At 39.1% G+C, this 26,813-nt stretch overlaps 2 protein-coding genes across 5 annotated transcripts in view; one reads left to right on the forward strand and one right to left on the reverse strand.

The window, feature by feature from the left end:
• Positions 1-4,588: 4,588 nt before the first annotated feature.
• Positions 4,589-26,813, reverse strand: part of rbks (ribokinase) — a 36,634-nt gene continuing 14,409 nt past the window's right edge. For 2 of the 4 annotated variants that reach the window (XM_077539944.1, XM_077539943.1), the window contains exons 7-9: positions 26,189-26,280; positions 21,428-21,616; positions 10,286-12,353 (exon numbers count right to left, since the gene is read on the reverse strand). In XM_077539944.1, coding sequence (XP_077396070.1) covers positions 12,180-12,353; positions 21,428-21,616; positions 26,189-26,280 — 455 coding nt within the window. In that variant the 3' untranslated portion in view covers positions 10,286-12,179. Of the gene's footprint in view, positions 4,948-6,279; positions 6,475-9,040; positions 9,145-10,285; positions 12,354-21,427; positions 21,617-26,188; positions 26,281-26,813 lie in introns of those variants that run through there. The other 2 variants (XR_013287725.1, XR_013287726.1) reach the window with 2 other exon arrangements.
• mrpl33 (mitochondrial ribosomal protein L33) lies at positions 9,860-12,053 on the forward strand. The gene is made up of 4 exons (XM_077539946.1): positions 9,860-10,014; positions 10,325-10,343; positions 10,426-10,532; positions 11,742-12,053. Exons 1-4 carry the CDS (start codon positions 9,897-9,899, stop codon positions 11,789-11,791), a joined length of 294 nt encoding a protein of 97 aa, XP_077396072.1. The 5' UTR covers positions 9,860-9,896; the 3' UTR covers positions 11,792-12,053.

The following is a 26,813-nucleotide window of genomic DNA, read 5'->3' on the forward strand; positions in this document are numbered from 1 at the left end:
CATTTTGAAAATAATAATAATAATAATAATAATAATTATTATTATTATTATTATTATTATTATTATAATAAAATAGTTGAAGAACACATAGTAATACTTATATGACTTTAATTTGTCCTGTGAACATGCTTATACAATTGGATATAAAATCATCTTACCCCATTAAAATTATTTATATCATTAATATGTCGCAGCCTCCCCCAAAAATAACAAAATTTTGTGTACTGTTCTTATTAATGACAATACATCAAAAGTACATATTATTGTTCATTTATGTATTTTGTTAAAACATATGGCATAATTCACTATCAGAAAAAAAACCATGTTTGTGCATCATGATGATTTCATTGTGGCTCTTTCTGATGTGCATGACTTGGCCACCAGGGAGCAGTAAAATACATTCATGCAAACAAAAAGGATAGTTTTGCAGTGTGTGTTTGTGTTGAGGCTCGCGGAAGGCGAAGTTGTTTGGTTGTTTGAAGCACGCAATAAGTAATTCTCTTTGTCATCATACTAAAACGAAACATAGTTTTACAGTGAACTTCAACTGGGTGTGGCATGAATCAGCTTGAGGCCTCTTTTGTTTGTCTTTCGTTTCCCATCTGTCAAACTGCTGCTTGTTTTGAAGTGACGTGACAATGAACAGTACTTGCGCCGTGACTGATGATGTTTCACAAGCTCACAAGGACGTAAGATTGGCAAGGAATGAACAAGAAAACGGCTAATGTTCTGCACACCCAAAGCTGAAGTATTTCATGATACTCATCATTTGAGACTACAGCGATAAACAAATCCACTTTGCTATAACCATATTTTATTTGTATATTGATTTTGCTCATCTAAAAACGGCTATTCATCTAGGAAATAGATGTTGTCATGGTATGTGTACAACGTGTGGATGTTCATCATATCAAAATGGCATTAGCTAATGTTGACATTATTTTAGCCATTTAACATATGCATTAGGTTGCACGGAGCATTTTTGCATCAAATTCTCGTAATCCTCAATAACCAGACTTTTCCCAGAGAAAGCAAACGCAGAGGCTCCATCACCCCATGATGACAACAGAATACTGTAAGTGGTGTTGAAAATGGACGTTTTAGTATCAATGAGGCATCTTATCTTGTTTCAGCGATATCAATCTTTGCAACCACTATCTTCCCTAAAACGCTGACGTATGTGAGCATATGATATGGTATTCCATACCTAAGTTGCAAATGATCATCTATCAATGGATTCTGATGAATACAATTTAAAACTACATCCTGCTTTCATTTCCTGCAAGAAACCTGTGAATATTACATTATGCATGTACTGGTGGAGCAGGATTTTTGCTTCATGCATGAATGGTTTTATAGTCCTTAAAATTATTTTTTTCCGTTTTGCAGTGTAGAGGGTGCAGCTTGCAGTGTCTTTAGCTCATTTTGGCTTGTGAGTGAGAGGCTTTCCATCTTAACACCTCCGGTCACTGACCTGCTAAACTTTCCAAGGAATCTGTGGCCTAATTCCAAATCTCACTAAATGAAAATCCCATCTACTACTGTATATAGCCAGCAAGTCAACAAGGACCAAGACTTACAAACGTTTTTTTTTCTCTCCTTGTTTTATTTGTGCTCCAAAGCAAACGGATTCTAAAACAAATGTCCCATAACTTTTCAAGCAAATGTCTGGATCGGCCTAATTGAGCCTTGACGTTGACATTTGTGGCCACACGAGGGCAGCAACGGTGTTCCCTTGCAAGCAAGGAATAATTGGATTAACAGCAAATATCCCATTCACAGATTGTCAGTAATCTTTTGGACAACCTTGTCAGGCTGTTAAACTATATTTTTAATACAGCCGCTAGGCTTCAGGTAAGGCCGCCTAAACAATATTTTACGTTTAAAAACAAAAACGAAACAAAAATAAAACAAACAAACAAACGAAAAAAAACCAACGGCTCCAAACAAAGCCACTGCAGTATTTTGTCAAAAGTACAGTATACTAGTCTCTATTTAAATTCGAATTTAAAGTCAGCACCATTATCCATTTCCGATTGCTGACACAATATGTCCACAGTATGAACAGTGGACTTTTCTGCCCTCTAGCGGCAGTTTGCTGATACTGCGTGGATCGTGTGGCAGTGCAGATAACAGGTTCGACTCGTTTTCGTTCGTCGAAGAGAGCTTGGATGTGAGGGGCTGTTTGTTCATTTCTTGTGTGACATTCTAAAGATTACGTTGTTCTTTTATGGCGGGAATACAAAATATTGCTTCCTTCACTAGTTTGAGAGAGAGAGAGAGGCGAAAAAAAAAGTCGAAAGTACAAAGCAGCCAAATAAACACTATGAAAACTATACTTTTGCCAAGGGACTAGATTGAGGCATAAACAGCAATACAACGAGATATGACACAGACAATGAACAAATATGGGCTAAACAAAAGCAAGCAACTAAATACAAACATAAAATAACAAGACACACGGCTGATGGAGCTGATTGGATGACACAAAGGTTGACAAGCACAAATATGGACACAGTAAAACTTAACGAGACAAAAGGGAGCCAAGGAAAACACGACAACTAAAACAAAATCAACAAAACACAGAACCTGACTGATAACTTGCACACAACATCAATCATGAATTAATAACGTGTATTATTTCTGCAGTGCTTAACTTTAATCACACATTTGACAAGGATATATTGGCTGCTGTATGACCAAAAAAGAAAACAACACATTAAGTCAATACAGCGAATGTATTCAATTCATCCGGCAGTAGATGTGAACTTGTTACCAAATATGGCCCACTGTACACAGGAAAACCATATTTGAGTCCACCACAGGTGATTGCGCAATCAGAGAAAATGTGGGCGCAAGTGATATGAGCGGATGATGTCAAGTTTCCCTCTCCTTCATCTGTTGTTTAACATTGCTGAAATAGCAGCTGACAAATCAATAAGCCGAAGTGTTGAGCGTCATCGTGTCCATTTTTAGCTTCGTATACCGCCTAGAACCCACTTGGCCTTCGAGGTCCTTGTCTTCCTCGTTCTCTGGGCCAATGGCGCCCACACTCTCCCCTGGATGGCGGCATTAGGCCACAGCTTCTCCTCATGGCTCCACTCGTCCCTCACCCACTGACCCACTGGCGGAATGTGTGTGTGTGTGTGTGTGTGTGGGGGGGGGGGGGGGCAAAAATCTCTTTGGTGGAGAAACTACTTTTAGCCGCCCAGGTTTCTACTTCCTGTTCACTGATTGAAAAAGGGATACAAAGCACAAGCTTTACGTACACAATAATACTAACACATACATAATAATATTTAATAACGAGAAGTAGGTAAGTGAATGAATGAATATTGAAATAAATAAATAAATAAACATCAAATTCATAACAAAAAAGCCAAAGCCGAAGAATATAGGTGGGTTTTAAGACGGCTTCTAAAAGCAAATAGAGAGGGAGATTGCCTCATATTTTGTGCAAGAATACAACAACCTCAAGGAGGCCATTTGTGGAGAAATCTCAAAATGGACAAGCTTTGTAATCATATGACACTTGCAGCATGTGCACTATATGGCAAGCAGATGCCCCGCCCTTTCGAATGTTTATATGTATTTGCTTCTTATTTGAGTCATGTCTCGAGAGTGGTGAAGCACTCAATGGAGGTCCACTGACGTCGCTCTCTCTGGGTACTCAACCTTGATTTATGTCCCTGCAGTCAGTTTCAAAAGTGAAATTAACGTGCAATTACTGTCTGACTACATCATTAGTGCACATCAGTGCGGCGAGCTTTAATTGACTGTGATGACGACCCGAGAGAGAGAGAAATAGATTTCCAGTGCAATTTGAAGGCTTTTGATTTGGTCAGAAGTATGCTTCAAGGTGCGCATTTCTTAGTGACACAATCTCCTTCATGGAACAAATTATTAAGAAAAGCGGTACCAGGGGGGATACAAAGGACTGCAAACTTCCAAACCACGTGTTTGACAAAAATGCCATTTTAAAATAGGGGCTAGTATCTTAATTCAAATGTATGACTAAAAGATCAACTCTTCCATAACAAATGATTTGAAGCAAATAATAAAATAACCACAGATTGTGATTTTTTATTTTTTATTTTAATTGAAAAGTGCAATTCAACAATGAAGACAAAAACATCTAAACAGCAAACCAACTTTAAGCGTAAGAACTCATTCTATGCATTTTTTTCCTCCCACAAAAATCAATTTACTCAACAAGTTTCATGTTTTGCATCCTTCACATTATTAAAAATCCCCCAAATGAATCGTCAGACTCACCTGTATGGCACAATGCAGTATTCTCTCCATTTGTACAGGAACCAAACACAACTGCTGCTTCTCTCCTGCATGGCAAATTTGGCATCCTTCACAACAGCCGCTTGTCCAAGCCACCAAAAGCGCAAGCAATTTTATTAACAGTGTTGAATGTTATGAATGTTTTTGAAGGACACAAATTTTAGTAACTCCTTATGCACTTTTAACAAACTGTTAATGGTTACTGTGAAGAAGAAGAAGACGAAGACACAAAATTAGAAAAGTCATTGGAACATGTTTTGACAGCAATAAAGTCAATCCAACACTAGCTAGCGCCTAACTTTTATTTGAAGGTTTTTGTTGTGCTCAGTTATCAACTGAGAGTGAAAATGTTTTGCCTTAAACTGATAGCACGGGCTGGGCAGAACAACAGATGGCAGCAGTGTCTTGCGGAAGAGACAATCATGATTGTGTCCTTCCCAATCTATTGCGCAGACTCCAGCGCAGTGAAAATCCTGCTAATAAAACGAAAGCAATAGGAAACGCAGCATGCTGTGGCAGACCTCCTCGCTGACTCAATATGGGTGAGCGACAAAACCTTAGCAGCACCGCCAAGATGAATGGAGGCAGGTGGGCCACAGGGTGCTACTTCCTCTCTCGTTCCTCTCTTGGCACCGCCATCATTGGTGACGTTGCCTAGCGACCGGAAGCATGGAAACAGAAGGTGTCACTTGTTACCTCAGAGCTGGATTTAGCCTAATTGCAAAATAGACACCAATACAACAATGAGAGAAATGAGTTTCTCAAGTTAAAGACTTGTAAACATGTAGCAGTTGTTGAGTATGAGTGACACCACGTGACAAGTAAGAAAATGGTACGTGTGTGCTGACCAGACGGACAGCCATCTTACGTTGCCACTTTTACAGACAACTGTTTTGTTTTGTTTAGTTTTCCACTGAAAACACTGTTAGCAGTGTTTATTTTGTTGTTGTTGTTGTTGTTGTTGTTGCTGCTAGGATCCCTGTGTGGAGTATGAGAGCCTAGCAAAGAGCTAACTTCACTGACCATTCAAATATCTCATTATCGTGATTTGTGACTCACTTTACTTCCACTTGACTGAATGTTGATGGTTCTAACATGATGCAGACAAATATTTGAGTGGCACCCGGTTATATACCTAATAAGAGAAAATTAAAAAAGTATTTTTCTTCACAGGGGCCACAAATTGACATTGGCCACATTATTAGGCTTCCTGTTGCATTACTATGCATAAACACGTTTTTATTTCAGATTTGTAAGAATTTTCTCCAATTAAAATAACAAATGTTATGTTCTTGCATCATTAGAAAAAGTGATGAGCAAATGATCACAAAACTTTATGAACCTTGTCCAAATTAGCCACATCATATATGCAATATAATACAGCACACAGTTGCTGTTGTTACGAGTTTACTTGCTGGGGTTAATAGCGAGGCACATTATAGGTGGGAGTGAGCGCTCGTTGTCCCATATGTGTAGTAGGAGGAGGCCAGCACTGTTGATGCTAATGCAATATTTGTGGGCACACAAATATAATAAAAGCCAGTTCATTAATTCTTATAATTAACTGTGCTTAGTGTGGCAGTTTTGTCTGCTCAAAAAGATCATATCACACTCACCAGACACTTCATTAGGCACATCGAAATAGCTCAAATTGAACTTATTTCAGTATAATTCAGCAACATTTTTCTGTTGTTGTTGTTATTAGTTTTAGTTAATTGGTTTAAATGTTAGTTTAGGGCTTTTACAGAATGAACTTAGTGACTTATCAGTTTATTAGTATTCTGATCGACTAATCTAATACTAGCATGCAGCAACCTAAAAGCATGACATGAGGTTTGCAAGTGGTTTGTCGCCTGTTTGTTTTTTTTGTCATTACGCTGCCATTATTAGACACTTTTCTCACCAGCCCTGACTTTTTTTTGTCCGTCTCCTCACTCATGCGTACCTCTTCCCCATATACTGCATGCTATAATCTCTATCACTCACTTTGCTCATTTCCATCCCATTCCACTTCACTCTTGTTCAGATGTGTCCCCATAGATGCATCCAAGCCCTCCTCCTTCTCCTCCTCTTTTTCTCTATTGTCCTCCATCCCTGCCTCCAACTCTGCACAGCACAGCGGATGGCAGCAGCCCACTCAGTCCTCTCAGGGAGCAGAAGGTTTATCCACTCCCACTCAGGCTTTGCGTCATGGAACACAGAGAAATGCAGACAGATGGGAGGAGGACATATTAGCTGCCGCTTTTATAACATGACTCTTTATAACTCGGTGGTCATCAGGACGTCTGCATAGAGTAGCTGACGAGCAAGGAAAAACTCGAAGGGAACAAATGATTAGGACGTCTGCCTACATGTTCATGTGTGGCAATGTGTACAAATGAGTGTGAACAACAATTTTCTTTTTTTTTTTTTTGATTATTGCAGACACATTGCTGCATAATGTGAACAATGGTTTAATAATTGTAGTTTGCGTGCCTTATGTTGTATTTATTAAATGGATTTCACAGCTTTCATATGGAAAGAACAATTGTCTCTGCGGAGAGCGTCACGATGAAAGCATTGGTGTAGCCATAGCAACCTGATGCACATCAGCGAATGACATCATACCTGACACAATCGCGCACACGTACGCAAGCGGAAAAAGGACATGTCACATTTTTGCTGCTCGAGCAGCCTCCTTCCTTTCAATGCAAAGAAGGATTGCATAAGATTCTGGTCAAATGCATATTTTTATAAATGGCAAATTAGAATACAAACAAAAAGATTTTCAAATGCAAATGCTGGATTTACATGCAAACAAAACATGAACAAGATTTGATGGAGGTTGTAAACAAGAGATTAGCTCTCAATGTGAATTGAAGATTTAAAAAAAAAAAAAAAAAAGTCAAATCTGGGTCTGCAACAAAACAAGCAGGGAAAGTAGTTTGTCATTGTCAACTGAAACAAAAAAAAACAAACAAAAAAACTAAGAGGTAACGACAGCCTATGTCATAAAAAGAGGTCTCGGTCACGGTGAGTTAGCGTAGCGGAGTCTATGAATCTAACCTGGTGGGCTGGCTTGGAGAGGGAGTTTGTTGTCAGTGGCTGAATTGGATGCTGTTGTACGGATTTTGCGCCAACCTGACCAGGTTCAGATCAGAAGCAGGCTATGACAATTTTTGTATTGACCAAACAGAACCAGGTTTGGAGGGAGATCCACTTCTCTGAGTGACGGCGTCTTCTTGCAATTGCTTCAACTCGTTCTTTGGATTCTCACACTTTTCTAGTTAACATTGCATAGCATAGCAACACATATTGTGTAAATTGATGGCCACTTGGCATCCATTGCAGTCTAGTCGTCCTGGAAGGGGGATTCTCAACCTTCAAGGTTTCTTTCTTTTTTATTTTTTTTATTTCCCCAGTTGGGGTTTAAAAATCAGGGGATGTCATTAATATTTGTCAACTGTGGTTGTGTGAAGCACTTTGACACTCTTTTGTGATTAATGGCTATATAAATAAATTTGACTAAACTTGACTTGAATGTAAAATCCAACAAAAAATCTAAATGAGGTAATTAACTTGTTGAGCTGTTGCTAATTTCAGTTCTGAATCCTCTCAGTTGTCAAACACCCTTCTTATGAACTTTTTATCTACACGGAGGAGGCGACTCCTCCATGATTTTGGCAAACTTCCTCAATATTCCTCTTATCTTATACATACTACATGTTGTGTGTTACGCGCCACCCAATAATGACCTCTGGTCTCACCCAGGCCACCTTAGTGAATAATCTCGGATTCCTCTTTTTAAATAAAGCCTTGGAACATTTTCACGTAATGTAAACCACAGTGAGAAATCCTGAGCTGAGCCCTTTGGGCTCATATAAGTGCTAAGTGTGCATGAGCGATACTCAGGCTGGTAAATAAGCTCGAGAAGATAGTGCTTGTGGAATAGAGTAAAAGTGCTATGAAGTGGGAGAAGGAAAGCGCAGCTCACGTCCGGAGTGGTTTTAGAGTGCTGAATGAGTACGGAGGAGGAGGAGGAGGAGGAGAGCTGAAGCAAGTGGTTTCAGCCTCATTCTCAGAATTAACCCACAATGACGTAAGCTCCTTCACACATCCTGACAGCTGCCGGGTTACAGTGCTCCGCCGGTCCAATAACATCCATGTTCATTTCAGCTGGCAACCCCTCTCACTTGGCACACGCTCAGATTTTAGGCCCTTTATATTAGCTGTACTATTTGTTGTTTATAGTGGCAGGTGAAGTTGCTATAAAAATGTACTTCAGATACTGTACACCACTAATCAGGAGGATAGACAACGTCTGGACTGCGAATAGTGAAAATTAGCAAGGATAAACAGCCAATAAGCGTTTTCTGCCCCCACCTAAAAAAAAAAAAAAAAAAAAAGGGATATAATATAAGGGATATATTAGAAAAAATATGTTTAAATAATACTCCACAAGTGTCGAACTGTGTGGGGGTCCATTGTACAGTGGAACATTGATTTAATGGATGAATTGGGCATTTTTACTTCATTCAGCGCTCGCCTTCTGCCACCCAAAAGGACCGAGACATCAAATATTTACTAACATGAAAAGGTCTGAAGCGCCCCGTGACAACTCATTCTTTCGCTACTTACTGTGCAAACTAGTTGATTGCAAACTGTTTGTAATCCCAGGACATTCTTATCCCACCATGTTATTGATTATATTAAAGCAAACAAACAAACAAACAAACAAACAAAAACCCCACACATTTATTTTGATTACCATCATGCTTTCAGAAGCTGCTCGAGATAGTTGAGGTCAAATGGTAGACTTGTTTTCCATTTGGTATAGCATCCCCAGGACTGACATCAATGGAATTGTAAAACCTGAAACAACATGATTTAACAGCTTACAATACATATTAAATATTTCATAAAGCAGATAAAAACCATTGTTTTACAAAGCTGGGATTACAATTATGTGCAAAGCACATTCATTATATTAATGTATAACTAAATAAAAACCCTGCTGCTGGATAGTTTTCAAGTAAAAATAGTGATTCATTTGTGTCATTCCAAACTCCTTTTTGTAGACCAATGATTATAAATCAATTATAATTATTGTTGTCAAGCATTTTCTAAACTAAATCACATCATCAATCGTGATTAATAGTGAACAAATGATTCTACTTCTGCTTCTCCTTTTTTCTTCATAGCTTGTAACAGATACAGTATTTACTTGAGTAAAATCTTGGAATTTAACCCACGTAGAATTTTCTTTTAGATATCTGTACTATATTGAGTACTGTATTTCTTTTTCTGAAGTCGACTTGTTACTTTAATTACCAACATTTGAAAACAGATATCTTTCGACTCATTTGTCAAAATAGGCTTAATTGTTACTTTTTTCAACCTCTGAGGATGGCGACACGATAAACAAATATGTAAACATTTTTCTTCAATAAAAAACAAAAACAAACTCAAGTTAATTTATTGGCATTAATATTTTATTTTTCGTCTTAAATATACAGTATAGTCTATTATTGACATATATTGACTGATTATTTTCATTAAACGGGAAAACGACAACTAAAAATAGCTACTCAGCGGAAATGCATCTTGCGCTAATCCGGAAGTAGATGTTTCAATGTGACTTACCCGTTTGGCACGCTACAGATTATGCTTTAACAAGTATATTTAAAAGCTCTTTTCCCATTTTTTCCCCTGGGAAAAAAATGTTTCTTACCTCCATAAACCGTGAGTATGCAACGCTTATTCTTTACAGTGAAAGATGTGTAAAATAGGACATGATTTTAGCCTTTTATGAACTAGCGTTACCATGTTAGCATTATTGTTTAGTGTTGCGTATGTGGCTTGCTAGTTGCAACATAGTCTCTTTTTATACATCCGTACATATTCACAATGTGAAATATCAATAAGTAATTGTCGCTAAAAAAACAAACAAACAAAAAACAAGCATTATGAGCATCCTTGCTTGCTTGGAATCGGTGTGTTTCTTGGTATCATTCATTTGACGGACTTTTTTATTTATTTTTTTATTTTTCAGTGGCAAAGGCGAAGTCAAAGTAAGCGACAAGTGATCGACACCATAACAATATTCTTGATTATCGGAGCAAGACAGTAACGTGAATGTGTGCCCTGTTCCAGAAACATCCTTGTGCAGGTGATGAGCGCTGCTGGGACGGGCTACTTCGTCAACATCAAGAGAAACCGTCTCCGAGACAAACTTGTGCTACTCAAATATGATCCGATTGGTAAGAGTTGGCTGCGTAAGATAAGATCGAGTTATGAAACGGGTCGGAAAGTCCACGGTTCAGATTAAAAGTGAAAGAATTTACGAATGCATGTTCACAGAAACAGTAATGTCACCTCATGTTAGAAAACTACGACCAATCGTCACCATAAATTCTGTGCACATCTCTGCTCATTACTACGTCATTCTGTGAAAATATTAAAATCAATTGTCCCAATATTTTTGATTTTATAAGACATCGTTAAGCCGTTAGGTCTTCATAAGAAGCTCTTATAGAAGAATCAACATCACTTCATGTACAGAAACTATGACCAGTGGTCACTATGACTCATGCCCACTGCCTCCTCTGAAAATGTTACAACAAAAGTCGCAATATTCAAAAATAATAACAAATAAAACATAAGGATTGTTGCTGCCTGCACCATGAAATCAATGTGAAGTGAATAAAGTCTTAAATACAGTTTTGTCCACCTAATGATTTACTGGTGAAGGAAAGAAAATGTATACACTCTAGTGCTCGTTTTTAAAAAATAATGTAGTCTGCCACATGTAAATTAATTCCTTCAAAATGCATTTGCTTTGGCCACGTTCCAATGGTTGGTGCACATTCTCAACGTAACCATATTGTACGAAGCAGTCTGGAGTGGCCGATGTGAGAGACCCAAGCCGACTTTTCCTTGACCCCGTCATATTTCTGCACTTGTTGAGCTCCTTCTGCCTCCGTCCTACCAGATGTCAGCAAGCTGAACGGGTGGTCGCAAGGCTAGAAGTGCTCTCGGGTGATTCCATTTGCTGTGGAGCAGCGGCGAAAGCTCGCCATCTCTTCCAAGGGGGCAAAGTGCATCCCATCCTGTCGCTGTCTGCAGCATCTTGTGCAGCCTGATTTTTCCACACATAATCAGCGCTGCTTTATAAGACATAAGAGGCATAAAGGCATAAAAGATAACTTTAGCGTAGGAGGAAATGACACAAAGTATAATAAAATAACATAAAAACAAGTGAAAATGCTGCTCGCGCCACAACAAGGTTAATACTAATGAAAAGAAAAAATGCTCTAGTCTAGGTCAATGGCGATATATAGAATAATAATAATAAAAAAAAACCTGAACTTCAAATTCCTTTTTTTTTTTCTTTTTCTGGTGTGTCTTTGTGAGCTCACAATCTTTTCACCCTTGAATTTGAATTTGAAAAGCGCTTTCTCTTGTTGCAGTGGGCAAGCACGTCCTATTCTTTGAGAAGAGGAAAATCAGATCTTTGTGAAGTGGACGTCATCACGTGGACAATAAACCTGTAACGTTGAAAACAGACCATTTGCCTTGTGGATTCAAAAAGAAAACGTCAAGCCAGGCCAGGACAACACAAGAAACAATTCCACTATGGTATAAAATATTTGTTATTAACAAGTCCTTCATGTTTGGTTACCACAACTTAGATTCGTCTATAAGCACCTGAGAGTAATCGTCATGTGTGTCTGTCACCAAATGATCATTAAAGCTATCCCAAATACTTTGCAATTAACAAATGCTTGTGTGCATTACTTCAGCTTGCTCCATTAGACATGATTTAGTTGCGTTTTATTTCTACAGTCTTTGATTGGTTAATCAGCTCAAAAAAATGAACCGGTAAATTCAAAATAGAACCGCTGCATTCAGAAGAGCTCAGCTGCCAAGTGTCGTTTGTGCGGGTACGAGGACTGCGTGCCCATGACCTGCACGCTCGCTCCTGCCACTTGACCTGCTCTCCGGGCCACCTCCTCCAGTTGCATTGTGGGATGATGAGCCATGTCATAGGCCAGCGCTCCAATGAAGCTGTCTCCAGCACCCTGGGAGGAAGATATTATTGCAACAATGCTTTGTTTCATGTCGGCCATCTTGCAAAATGATCATCATGCAGTATAAATGTATATAATGATTGGGCTGCATTCAGGTATGCTTGGTTTAAATCGGGGGTGTTCGAACTTCTTTCTAAGGGGCCCCGACAGAAAAATTTAAGGATGCAAGGGTCACTATATTTATTTTTACGTTGTCAAGCATGCAATTGCAGATTGTTTATAGGCTAGGTTATAGTTTTGTTTTGTTTTTTTAAATAGCATCTGAGCAGCTTTCTATGAGTCAAATAGATTAGAATTTTCCAAGACTTTAGGGTGGTTCTTTACATATTTAAAAAAGCTATAATATATAAAACCAATTTATTAGCAGATGCCATTTAGCATATGCCGTGAGCCGCTCAAAAATGTATGACGGATCATTGTTTTCATACCACCGGTTTAAATCATTTATTGTGTATTGGGGAAAAGGCAGAACGGTTACTTTTTTTAATTTTTTTTTTATTTTTTTTTAAAGAAGCTGTCACCAGTAGAGGGTGCTCTGACATATGACCTTCGATGCACACGCTTGTCTTGAAATTTATGTTCAACCGCGATAACCAGAGCCGGATGATATGAACCTGTTCTTAAAGTGATACTTGACTGACCAGTTCTCAGCAGTGAAAAGTTCATATTTGGTCCAGAATTAATTTGATAACTTCATTATTTTTCATGTACAATACCTTTAAAAAGTAATTTTTCTACTTGCTGTCGACTAATGATGACATCACCTGTGCTGAGGAAGTAGGTAACAGCCAATCATGGCTCACCTGTTTTCTAGGTTTGGTTGTTACCTGCTTCCTCAGCACAAGTAGAAAAAATACTTTTTTAGGTACTAATTTTACATGAGAAATAATGAAGTTACCACATTAATTATCGACAAAATATGAACTTTTTACTGCTGAAAATGGCTCAATGAGTCAAGTATCCCTTTAAACTGCCAATGAACATTTTTAACCTTTTGTGGCTTTGACCAGAGGCCTGTCGAAAACAGTTGTGATTGAGGTCAACGTGTAAGGACAGATTGAGCCAATTATCTATTGATGGAGATGGAATGTGCTGCCTTGCACCCTGAAGGAGGAGCGCGGTGGGGGTGTTGTGATGGGAAAAGGCACAATGGCATGTTGTGACCTGCTCGTGTAAAACCGCAAATGCATCCCCCCCCCCCACTGCTTCTCACAAGTCCGCTCCATTACTCATCACTTTGGCTCTCAAAAGATATTGCGCTCTCTGGTCTGGGAAGCACTGCCCCCCCCCCCCCCCCCCCCCAACCTCAGCGTAACCCTTTCAAGGCCTTACCAATGAAGACATTGTCAGTTATGTGCGGATGATTCAGTGACACGAGGCAAACAACTACAAACACAACCGAGTCCGAAAGGTCAGAGGGGTCGGGGACATGCCCCGTGATTAGTAAGGTTCTGGAAACAGTCAGGGCTCATCAACAGGGCAGCCGAAGGACACATTTGAAGGCAGGGTACATAAAATCAAGGAACGTGTCCAGTCCACGCTCCCGGTCAGCACAATGGGTGTGACTGGTGGATTGTTGAGATGCTGGAAAGAGTGAGATCAGAACGCAAACTTTTGACAGGCCTGTTGGAGTTCCATGTTGTGTTTATGTCTCCTGTCTGGTAGCTGGGCTGGGTCATGACATAGCACAGTGTTGAAGGCATTGATGAGGTCGTTTCACTCTTTGTTTAGACATTATGACTGCAAGAGGGCACCACCATTAGTATAGTATGTTGACTAAGCCATATACTAACATTTAATAATATGAGAGACTTTCACTCCTGTGAGTTGCAGGATAAAGAAGTTGATGAATTTAAAAAATAAAAAGTTTTATGTGTACTCAAATACAATTGTAAGAAAATTACTAATGGGACTGTCTGAATTGAGGCTGTTCAGGGAAAAAAGCATTTCTTGGAATCTAATGTTTTTTTTTCTTTTTAATTATAAAACAATGAGCAAGATAATTGCAATTCGGGTTTCATTTCCGAACCATTTTGTGCAAAACATTTGATTTGGCATACGCTTTGAAAATTAAAGCATTTAAGACTAAATTATTCCCTCCTTAGACAATTAGAAGAGTGAACATAACATCTCTTAGACCCAGATATAATTCATTAATTCAGACCTAATTGAATCTAGCTATGCCGTCACAGTTAGGTGTACTTTAGTGTTAGTGTAATGCGTACAGGCGCAGTTCTTGAGAAACAAATTCAATGCAAAACAACTTTCTCAATCCACTGTTCTCTATGTGGGATTTGGGAAAAGGAATAACGCAATAAATTAAAGTGGAAGTCAACCCCAGAATAATATAATAATATAATATGTTCTATATGCAGCACCATTAGTCTAAACATGACATTCTGATGATGTTACTGCCCTGAGCAACTGTGATGTCATTTTCAGTTGACACCAAGTGGCAACATGGCCGCCCAATCACAACAACAACAACAGCAGCAACAACGACCAATCACGGCTCAGCTTCAGCTGGTTGTGACTCGAGCCTTGAGCGACTGTGATGTCATTCTCAGTCAACAGCAAGTGGCAAAATGGCCGCCCGATCACAACAACAGTCACATGGGTCAGCTTCAGCAAATAGGGGAGCCATGAGCAACCGCGATGTCATTTTTAGTCGACTGCAAGTGGCAAAATGGCCGTCACGAGGTTGATTTTGCTCTTTTGCTTATATTCCACAAACAATATTAATCAGAATTATGCATTTAGACTAAAGGGAGTGAAGGATTTTTTTTTGGGGTTGACTTGGGTTAAAAGAGAAAAATACATTTAAAATAAAAATATATAAATATTTTTTTTATAACAAGGGGTGATCTAAACAATAACTCTTGGCCTTTCGCCTGGCAAAGTTACACGTCTGAATATGCAGTGGAATCTTTTGTCGCACGTCCGGTCCAAGCTTGAAGTCATCCGACGTGCGAGCTCCCGTCCAGCCTTTGTCCGCCTCGCTAACGTCTCCTTCTCCAAGACGACCACGCGAGTGGATTTAGCGCGTGAAGCTCAACAAGGCTGACAAGCGTCGCCCCCTTCAGCCGCGCTGCCGCTGCCCTCGACACACTTTGGCCAAGGTTAGATGTGGAGGCCTGTCAATCAAATGACACAAGCGCTCGCCGCGGATGAGCAGTGATTGCTCGTGCGGGGTCGCTTGCGTCCAACGCTGCTTGACCTTTGTGACTTTCTCCTGCCTGCTCGCTGCTCGCGCTCAGACGTAAGTTTGAAATTTATGATGGCAGATGTGATGGTGTGAAGCTCACCAAAGATGAAGATGGATTCACAAGGTGAAAATACAGTATCAAATTCTAATTATTGCTCTGGTGGTTTTCACTATGGAACATTTGAGGAAGGTCACAGGTGTAAAATGAAGTTTGAGGTGTCATCGAAAGAGGCATGCCATGACTCCTTCTTGTGACTGGCTCCAAGTCAGCCCTTAAGCTATGTCTGAGCAAGTCCATTCCATTTTTTTTTTGTTTTTTTTTGGGCCAACTGTGATATGCACCTGATTTTATTTCCATGTCATTGTGAACTGTACAATTCCATTTTTTCCCCTCCCAATTCCGACCCAGGCCTGTTCTGTATGTGGGCACATTTCAGATATGTATCCAATGGGCTAAATTAGTGGAAGTCAACATCAAACATTTCTTGACAATAAAATGTTACATGTGACCTCACTAGTCTAAATGTGACATTCTAATCAATATTAAATTTGTGGAATTCGAGTTATGAAGCAAAATCCAGCTGTTTTATCCATCTCAGGGGGCGGCCATTTTGCCCCTTGCTGTCGACTGAAGATGACATCACAGTTGCTCGGGGCTCAGGCAACGACCAATTACAGCTCACCTGTTTTGTGAAGCTGAGCTGCGATTGGCTGTTGCCTGAGACCTGAAGCAACTATGATGTCATTTTCACTTGGCAGTAAATGCAAAAATGGCCGCCTTCTAATATGGATAAAAATTGCTGGATTTGGCTGCTTAACTCGGTTAAGCAGATGAAGATGGATGACTCGATGGAATAGCCAATCATCAGACATGACGTTAGCATATTACGCAAGCACCTCAGTAGACCTCGGTTGTCTTAGCTTTTCTGTTGCAGCTTTTGTTTTCTTCAAAAAAAAAAAAGACAACAAATAGGACCCTCAGCACACCTCTTTTCACAAATGATAAACGCAGCATGTGTATTTTGCTTCTTATTTTGGCCTTTTGTGATCCCCCCCCTGCAAGGACACAAAATCCTTTCTTGAGGCTATAGTCCTTTTTGTAAAGTGTCAGAAAAGGCGCAGACATCAAAAGTCTTCACGCCACTTGATGTTCACTGAACGGAGGTCGAGACTCGACAAGCGCAGTGTAAAAGTGGTTAGCACGTCTGCCTCAATTCAGAGAGTCGGGTTGGATTCTCGGCTCGTGCCGACCCGTGCGTTTACAAGTTCCCCCGCGCTTGATTGGGGTTTCTGGCTTCCTCAAACAATACCAAAACTTTTATGTTAGAGTAACTGAAAGACTGTTTATACAATAGATGTCTATTGCTATCATCCTTGCTACATCTTAAGAGATTTCTAATTGTAGTTTCTTGTATGCTAATTAGTGATAGACCGATATGGTTTTTTCAAGGCCGATACCGATACAGATTATTTGTAGTCAAGTCGGCCGATAACCGATATTTCAAGCCGATATTCATTTGCAATAAAATGGGGAGGGGGGGGAATTCTTTCAAACTATATATAATTTCTCACTGAGTAACAAATTCATGTGAATGTAGCTCATTTGGGGTTTTTGTTAGGGTTCGTAAAAACGTTTCAAAAAGATTTTCGCGGTGAAAAATTGTGTGAATATGTTCCAAATGTGTTTACGACAAATAAAAACTGACTGCGAACATCTTACAAATCCTGATGAAAACCCCAAATTCGCTACGTTCGCAAGTATCCCCTGCTCAGTGAGCTTTATCGGCCTTCAGATTCAAAAAATGGCCGATGCCGATATTTGTCAAAATGCCAAATATCGGCGCCGATAATCGGCCCCGGCCGATTATCGGTCTATCCCTACTGCTAATCGACATCATACTGGACTGTAAATTCCGTTTCACAGAGGCTCAAGAAGCAGCGACTGCATTTCTCACCCTCCTGCGATCTCGACTCCCGTCTTGCAATGACAGATGGCGCAAACTCCCGAAGTCGACAGCCTTTGTGAATGAAGAAAAAGCACCCTGGGGAGAGCAAAGACCAACTCGGGGGCAACGCTGACTCACAGTTGCTTCTATGTCCAAACGAGTCCTCGGAAGTAACGAGGGAGGAAGCTTCCCACATCAAACAGACACTAAATTGGACCAATTAGCCCACTCGCATCTTTGATCCATCTGAAAGCTTAATCTTGACCGTTTTCGTGTTTGGCACGGACCCGTGAGAGGACGCAAAAACACACCGGCAGTGGACAGCACCAACATCTGGCTTGCTACAGCAGCTGCTCTGTACACGTGTCATCCATTAAAACAAGGTGATGTGGCACTTTTCTCATTGTGTCATCCTAACCCAGACTGTGCTCGGCGTAGGAATGCAACGCTCAGGCGCTATTTTCCCTTTACCGTTGAGTTCCGGGAAGGAATCATTCAATTGCTCCAGTCATGAGAAAAAAAACAAACAAAACAAAAGCAAACTATGACTAATGTGATTGCCTCGACCCACCGTGTAGCAGCTGTAATGTCTGGATTAGAAGGGGCTGTCTACCTTTATTTAGTCTTTTGGGGTGGACCTCCTGGAGTGGAACAGAAGAAACCGGGGCCACCCAAGTCCTGAAAGTGTGTGAGATAACTCCTCCACAAAACAGACGAGACTCTGAGCTCAGAAGAGGGAAGCCTGTGTTCAATTTATAACAAGATGAGGTGTTTTTTGTTTTTTTTTTAATCCTGATTCATGACCCTGACTCAGTATATACTGTAATTACTCATGGGTGTACTACAGTAATTCACATGCGCACAGCATTGCAATTATATCATTTTGGACCAAATGGTATGCTTCCATTTAGGTCAGCGTATGAATTTATTGCCTTTCTATTAGGAAGGTTCTAATAATATTGCCCCAAAAAAAAAAAAAAACACTGCCCCTTTATTGGGATGACGGTCTCAACGATACCTTATTGGTATGCTTGTACAAAGTAAAAGGTGGAGGAACACTTCTTTTTTTTTTTGTCTCAATAAATGAATTCATTAGGCAAAAAAACCCCAAAACAAAACAAAAAAACTATCCCAATTAAATTTGTTCCAGTTTCTCCATTACCATGAACTTCAGTATTAAAATGGAAAATGCCCAATATTTGATGAAGAAAAACAAAACAAAAAGTTAGCTAACATCACAATTCCACTTCCATAAACCAGAAGTCTGTCGTAGTACTAAGATGGACCTGTGAGAGGCAGCATGATGCCACAAGGCATCCAAACTGATAAAAAAAAAAAAAAAAAAAACAGAGAAAAAGAGTAATATTAGCAGGTAGTAGTAGTCATAGACAGTTAGCTGTAGTTTAAGCTAAGCTTACTGTTAGCTTGTCTGATAACTCTTCTCTTTGGCATTCTTAAGCCCTTTTCACACTGCACTCGCTCAGTGTGAAGGAGTCCGTGTGAAATTATCGGCTTCCAGATTGCCCATATTTGTAAGCGCTAACGTAGCAGTCTACCAGGAAGTAAAAGCAGAGATTTTGAATTTGAATTAAATTTGAAAATTAAAATATGAGCCCTTCCCTCATTAACCTGTCATCAAATGTGCAGTTAAAAAGGTCTGGAGTTGATTGGAGGTGTGGCGTTTGCATTTGGAAGCTGTTGCTGTGAACACACAACATGCTGTCAAAGGAGCTCTCAATTGGGGTGAAACAGCCCATCCCGAGGCTGACAAAAAAAAAAAAAAAAAAAAAAAGAGAACAAAACCATCAAAGGGAGAGCAGAAATATTAAGAATGGACAAATCAACAGTTTGGTTGGTACATTGTGAGAAAAACAAAATGCACTGGTAAGCTTGTGAACTCAAAAAGGCTTGGACATCCCTGCACAACAGTGATGGATGATCACAGCATATCACAGAATCCTTTTCACGATGAAGAAAAAACCCATTCACAACATTTAGCCTTTTTTTTCCACTCACTCACAAAGCGAACCCACGTCAACTGAAACCGAAGGTAAGTGACGGTTCCACTCCCGGAGGCCACATTTAGCTTTTAGCCACAGAATAAGAACACCTTCCGCGCTTGGACCCACAGTAGCTTACAAGATACATTTGCAAAGAACCACAAGTGTAACGATATCAACTCAAATCACAGTTGCTTCAAATGAGAATGGCAGAAAACAAGCACTAGTGTCGACACGTTTGGTGCCACTTGAATCGTTCCAAACCTGTCACCACTGCTTAAAAAAAAAGAAAAAGAAAAAAAATCAAAGCTGCAATAACAGAAGAGTTAATCATAACCAAAAACACACTCTTTCCCAAGCAGGCTCCAAGGAAATGGAAACTCAGATAACAACATGGCGTGCTTTCCCCCTCTCCAGTCAAAGAGCAAAAGGCCTTTACTGGAAGAGGGATTATTTTGTCCAAAAGAGTTAAACACCCCCCAAGTTATGGGCCCATCAAAGAACAGAAGGGCCGGTGTGTGCGTGTGCGCGCGGGTGTGTGGTGCAGGATGGAATACACAGCAGGCCTAACCGCAGCGAGGTTTGCGCTGCTTTCTGCTGACTGATGCATGCAGGCCCAAAAGGTGAGTCACCCGAGTGGATGATGGTGGTGGAGGGGGCGGGGCAGTGAATAATAAGGGCAGTAAAGTAAAGTGTGTCTACTTCACGGGAGTACAACAGAAGTCACACAGCCCCCAAGAAAGTGAGCTCTTTGTTCCTCAAACGCCATTGAGCGATTTTGGCAAAACAACAAGAAACTCAATGTGGCCACTTCACTTTGCGGTTATACCGTATATAATAAATATCAACTCTAATACATATATATCATGGTGACATTCATTTCAAGACATTTGCGGTGTTTCTATGAACGTGAGTCTACGTGGTTGAAGATGAGTCACTAACCATGATAATTATAGCACAATGAAAGTCTCAAAAGCGAAATGACTCAGCAACAGAAGCAACAGCGCAAACAATTAAGTCGCCTCACTTATGATCTATTTAAAGTTGGAGAAACCGACACATCAGAGCAGCATCAACGTTTCACTTGTAAGACGCTAATGCTGAAAACAAGCCACCGAGGTTGGTGGGAAACCACTCAAACATTTCTGGCCTCCGTCAAAGATTACGATCAAGGAAACTCATTCACCAAAGTTGCAAAAGTCACACATTTTTTTTTAATTTTTTTATTTTATTATTATTTTGTTTTTAAAGACAGAACAAGTATCTAATATTTCTGTGAAAATAAATGAACAATGAATAAATTTTTTTTAAAAAAAATCCCCCAAACATAGATTATTATTTTTTTAATAAAATTTGCCTTAAACTAGAAAGGAAGAAGTAATTAAATAAATTGAAATGTACACTTTGACAAAATGGTATTACCACTGTAATTAAATGCTCACTTTTTAGTGACAGAGCTGAAGCAATAAAAATGAACAATATGATAAATCAGTTTATAAACTTCAAATGACAGTACGGTAGATATTTGACCAAATTATCCCAGTTTCGGTAATATACTGACCGCCTGCATTTAATATGAAGAAAAGTAAAAAATGATCATTTATCTCTATCTGGTCTCGTTACAGGAAACAAAATTTTGTGGAAATCAGCCCTATTTGCATAATCCAGTTGAAATAACAATAACAACAGCAGTCTCGAATAATAATAATAATAATAATAATAATAATAATAATAATAATAATAATAATAAATGATGATGATGGTGATAACAACAACAACCATCATCATCTGAGTTTGAGATACTGACTGTGAACCAAAGCGGATTCTGGCAGTGATGGCGAACGTTGGAATGAGATGATGAGAGGAAGTCGCACGGTATGTTTGTTACTCATGTGACGTGTCATGCAAGCTTACTGTGGTGTCGACCGCGTCGACCGGCGTCGTCGGCACATGTTTGCAGCTCGAGTCTGCTGCCTTGAGCACCACACATCCTTGGGCTCCCAAGGTGATAATAACTGTGCTGCATCCTCGCCTCAGCAGCTCCCGGCCGGCACAACGCGCCTCCTCCACGGTATTCACTGATAAAGCCGTCAGTAGCTCAGCCTGGATAGAAGCGCAAGAAGAGAAATGGATTGCAATTATTACCAGGTGAAGTGGAAAACATCTGGATACAGTATTTAAATAAGCATTTAATTGTTTTCTATGGTTAATCTCTTTTTGTGTGAGCCGTTCTTCGAATGAGTCAGCTTGTAATCGCACCCTGGGTGCACTCAGACAGATTTCTAGTCAAATCTTTGCTCAATATGTCAGCACAAGTCTGCAGCGCTAAAATGTTTGATGGGAACGTCGTCTGACTGTGCTGCCGCAAACTGACAAAATGGCAACAAAACACGACTTCATTCAAAATATTCATATTTGGTGAAGCACACACAATATTTTGTTGATCTTTCATCACACAAGTCTATATTATGATTATTATTATTATTACCATCTAAAAAAATCCATTTAGATGATTCACACAACACAAAAAATAGCAATTCATGTGATTTATTTTTTTACATTGCACATAATGTGATGTTTTGTCGTATTATTTATTTATTTAGTTTATTTTAATTAAACTGTAACAGTGATGGAGTGTGAGAAAATATTTTACTTAAAAATTAACATTTTTCATGTATTTATTTGCATACAAATGTGTTCATTTCCACAGTAATGTCATGATGGTAAAATTGTAAGTATCTCCCATCTAAATGAAGAAATATTAGTAAAGATCTAACAAGGTAAAATAAGGTGAAGCTTGTCGTGCTTTGAAGTTGCCAAACAGCAATTCATTTGGGCACTTTATGTCGCGTAACAAATAGCCCATGTGGGTTGGATCCGAGACTGCGGAGGGAAAAATCACGATGACTCGTAAAGGACGATGACTCAAAAATTGCGTGAGCACCCATTGTGATGGATTTCTGACATGTATCAGCTTGTGAACCAAAGAAGCCTCGATTACAAGCAAAACCATGAATGAAAAAAAGTCAAATTGCTTGTATATTATTATTATTATTATTATTTGATTTGTATTCACTTTCAACAAAACTGGACACAACAAGAGGTCAAAGCCGAATCATATTCAGTCAGTCGCAATCATTGAGTGAACACATTAACAGCACAGCCGAATGTTGCCTTGAGCATTTCAATCACAGTCAATGATTGGGCCATGAACGGCTGTCTGCAAGTAAGTGGGTCACACTTCTTTTTTTTTTTTTTTTTTTTTTTTTTTTTTTTTTATGGAAAATATACAAGTGAAGCACTAACCCCCTATAGAATAGACTATAAGATAACATAAATGCTTACTTTTCTCAAATTTTGCTTCCAACATATTCCTCAGCAGTCTTTTTCAACAATGTACTGTCACACAACTTGACTTGGGGAGCATTTGTGGCTCATTGTGCCTTTTTTTTTTTTTTTTTTTAAAGAGGCCTGCGACATATACAAAGTATTAAAAATGACATTTGACACGGCCTGCAAGGCTAGCTGAACAAAGTAGTAGAGAAGGGATGGTATAAAAAAAAAAGATGATTAAAATAAGACAATTTCTCTTCAAAAAAAAAAGATCATTCCGTTTTAGAAGCAAAAATAATTTCTTCCACTTTCTGCTCATTCATGAAAAAAGTATCACATAATGATCCTCAAATAACAGTTTTAAAAATTGCTCATCTTGGTCCAGTTTGCTCTTGTTTTGGTTCTGAATGTTGATATGGTATTATGGTAAACTACCCGTATTTGGCCTTATCACAAAGCTATTGTGCAACAGTTTATCAAGTGTAAAAACAACAACAACAAAAAACTGTAATATAAGAGAATTTTACTTTTTATTTTACAGTTTTTTTCCCGTTTTAAAAATATCATTTAATTTACAAAAATAAAGTCTGATTTTACATGACAAATTATTTAAAATAACATGAAATCACTGTAACTGTAAAAACACAATATTTCTGTTCTTTTACAAAAAAAACCCAACTCCATTAGAAATACTATATTGAATGTTAAAAATATGTTCACACATGTATCATAATTTCACAAATATTTGTTATTTAATGGAATAAAATGTAAAATTCAACCCTTTAAAATACATTTATATTTACTGCGACATTAACAATAACAATGTGTAATTTTACCATAATTTCTTTGTGAATTGACAATTTTTTAAAAGTGTAAATAACAACAATATCTGTAATGTCCGATAGATGGTATAGAATTCATAAACAATATATATAATAGCTTGCTTGATTTGACTTTAGCATGTTTAGTACATTTTAGTCAAAGAATTTTAGTGGCCCTTGTGTCCTTTTTTTTTTTTTCCTGTAAAAGGCCCACAAATTAAAATCTTGCATACCCCTGTTATAAGCTGATAATTTTTTTTTTTGTAATAAAATCATTTTAGCAAGCTACTTACATGCAATAGATCATTTAATTGTCGCACATGCACAACCACATTTTTTAAGAGCGCACTTGACAAGACTTTTTTTTCACTATTTCATTTCAATAGATGTAGCATGCACACTATTTATTGTCCTTCATGCTCACAATTGGCCTGGAAATCACTTTTGGCAGGTGAGATCCTCAGATAGACGCCAAAGATGACATGGTCCCTCTCATCAAGCGCTTCAACATCGTATGTGGGCCGACGATGAAAGGAGAGCCTGTACTGTGTCTTGCCTAATCCGCCTTTGCCCCCCCCCCCCTCACCTCACATGCGCACAGACACAAGCGCACACACCTGGCATGCCGGACAACCTCACATGGGAGTGACACTGGTGTCAAATGGGGGTCTGATGATCCGATCCTTCTTATGTTTTTGTGCAATGTCAAAGTGAACAATGACCTTGGACAAGTTCAAAAATAAACTACAGTGTATCAATGTTTAAGAGCCCGCAGCGATGCAGTTTTGTCAGGCGAAAAAGAAAAAAAAAAGAGAAAAAAAAAAAGACAAAGCGTTTTGTTAGTCATTGGCTTCACACCGGGGCATTAATCTACTCCCCGGAATCCTTCTGTGTACAAGAATAAGACCGCGGTTAAGTTTCTGCCGATCGTCGTGTGTGAGTAAATGCTCTCACACACACACACACAGGCCTTTGTTACAAGAGAGGCGCAATTAAAGGTGTTTGTGCAGCGCACGTTAAATACATTGCGGAGGTGGATGCTTTGATGACAAATAAATTGTACATTCAAAGCCAAGAAGGTTTCTTTTTTTTTTTTTAGCATCTTTGTTGTATTGTTTTGATCATTTCTGTTATATTGAGGACTTATTTTTTTTCTATCTCAAAGGATATTTATTTTACGTTTAGTTCAAATTGAGGTTGCCGTAAAGTCACTGAAACGCAGCTGACTGAAATCCAATATAAGGGCTGTATCTAGTAAATAAATGCATTTAAAAATGAAGAAATAATATGCTCAGTTTGGATTTACACTGTTTGAGAATTATTCATTTTATAATAATCGTATTTAAAGGTACTACTTGCTACACAGACCCGTCACCAGAGCCCAGGCTTAAGGGGGGCACATAAAATGCATGGGTGGGCCCAATTATTATAAATACCCTACAAACAGCATTAACTTGCCCAATATATTTGGATAAATTTGCTGACAGTATTATCATAGACAGCATTTACAGTACATACAGATACAGTAGACTGTAGCGGCGTCATGAGCACGTTGACGCTGCAGCCATGTTGGATGAGGCAAAGTGAAGCTATTTGTAAAGATGCCTCGTTTCGTTTCTCCTTAGAAATGTATCATCAAGCCACCACTAATTGCTGGATTAATCAGGAACTATTACCTTTGATTATTATCCAATTCAAAGTCAATCTTGCTAATTATTTGCCGATGTAATGGTAAATACAATTGCCACGTCTAATATGGCGGATGCGCTGACACATCGCTTCGAACGGGCCACCTGTTTGACCGGTGTCTGCAGGAGAATTAAAAAGAAAAAAAAAATGAAAATTTTTCTTCCAAAGTTTCCCACCTCTACACTTGAACATGACTGTTGCTGTTTTTACTCTTTCGTCATGACGCCCTTTCATGTGCACACACCTGGCCATACGTCGTTTTTCTGCTCTGCAACACTACATCAAATAGCAGATCACATGAACCCCCACGGGGCGGCTGACTCATCCAAATGGCACATCTGCCCTCTTCTTGTTATTACAATGATTCCCGGCTAAACACGCCCACTTTCACTCATCTGTCATCACCCGACAACCGAGACGTGAGATGCCAGGACCGAAAAAAGGGCGGCGATACCGATTCCCATCGTCACAACACAATGTTTGCGTGTACTTTATGTTTAAAGGACACAATGACACTATTGATGAGTTAGAAGCGGTCATGATACAGGAGATAAACTGTCGGTGAATCACTGTGGAAAAGGTGTGAGTCTGCATGGGCTGTCATAACTTCTCAGCTCTCCCGACGCCGCACAAGTCTTGAAATGGTGATAAAAGTTAGCCCACATTTCTGCAAGCTTGCACAACTATGTGCTTAAATGATTACTCGGTGAGAGTTTGCCAAACTTGATGAAATGGTCAGATTGAAAGAGTTTTTGGGGTGTTTCCCAGTTACACTGTCAATTAACGGCCAAGGATAAAGAATGCAAAACTTTGTGTTTGTGTGATTCATCACCTCAGACTCATTGCAGCAAAACACATCCGAGACTCGATAGAAATCAGGATCCAAGTCAGGGATAGCTGGTGCCGGGTTGAATATTGTCTTGACTGCAACAAGAACAGTTTGTAGTCAGTGTTATTGATAATGTGATCTCACATTTTGATATATTTTATTTTTGATGTTGTGTTGTATTAAAAATACATATTATATTATATATCCATCCATTTTCTGAACCGCTTGCTACTCACAAGGGTCGTGGGGGGGTGTTGGAGCCTATCCCAAATGGCCATGGGCAGCAGGCGGGGTACACCCTGAACTGGTTGCCAGCCAATCGCAGATATTATATTATATAGTATATTTTATTATTCCTTACACCAAAATCCATGAAGCATTTGTAACCCTTTCCTTACGCAAACTACATAATGTAAGCTGACTCATTCAAAGTGGTAGTACTTCAGCAGTGTACTACATATATACATTTACTAATTACTTGCTAATTGATATTAACAACATTTATCAATCCATCTCAAAGAGGACGGGCCCTCCTGGAGTGGCGCTCAGGGAACGTTTTTTTTCTGTCCGTACTAGAATAAAGTGTAATTGCACATCCACTACAGTAGGTGGCAGTGGTGCTCTCATT

This window comes from Festucalex cinctus, chromosome 12, assembly GCF_051991245.1.
Source record: "Festucalex cinctus isolate MCC-2025b chromosome 12, RoL_Fcin_1.0, whole genome shotgun sequence".
In the NCBI taxonomy this organism is placed as follows: Eukaryota; Metazoa; Chordata; class Actinopteri; order Syngnathiformes; family Syngnathidae; genus Festucalex; species Festucalex cinctus.

What these genes read in the sequence shown, in the direction of transcription:
- mrpl33 (XM_077539946.1), top strand. Translation starts at nt 9,897, where the DNA reads ATGTTTCAATGTGACTTACCCGTTTGGCACGCTACAGATTATGCTTTA. An exon ending in ACTCAAATATGATCCGATTG is followed by an intron (nt 10,533 to 11,741) that starts GTAAGAGTTGGC and finishes CTCTTGTTGCAG; the next exon opens with TGGGCAAGCACGTCCTATTC.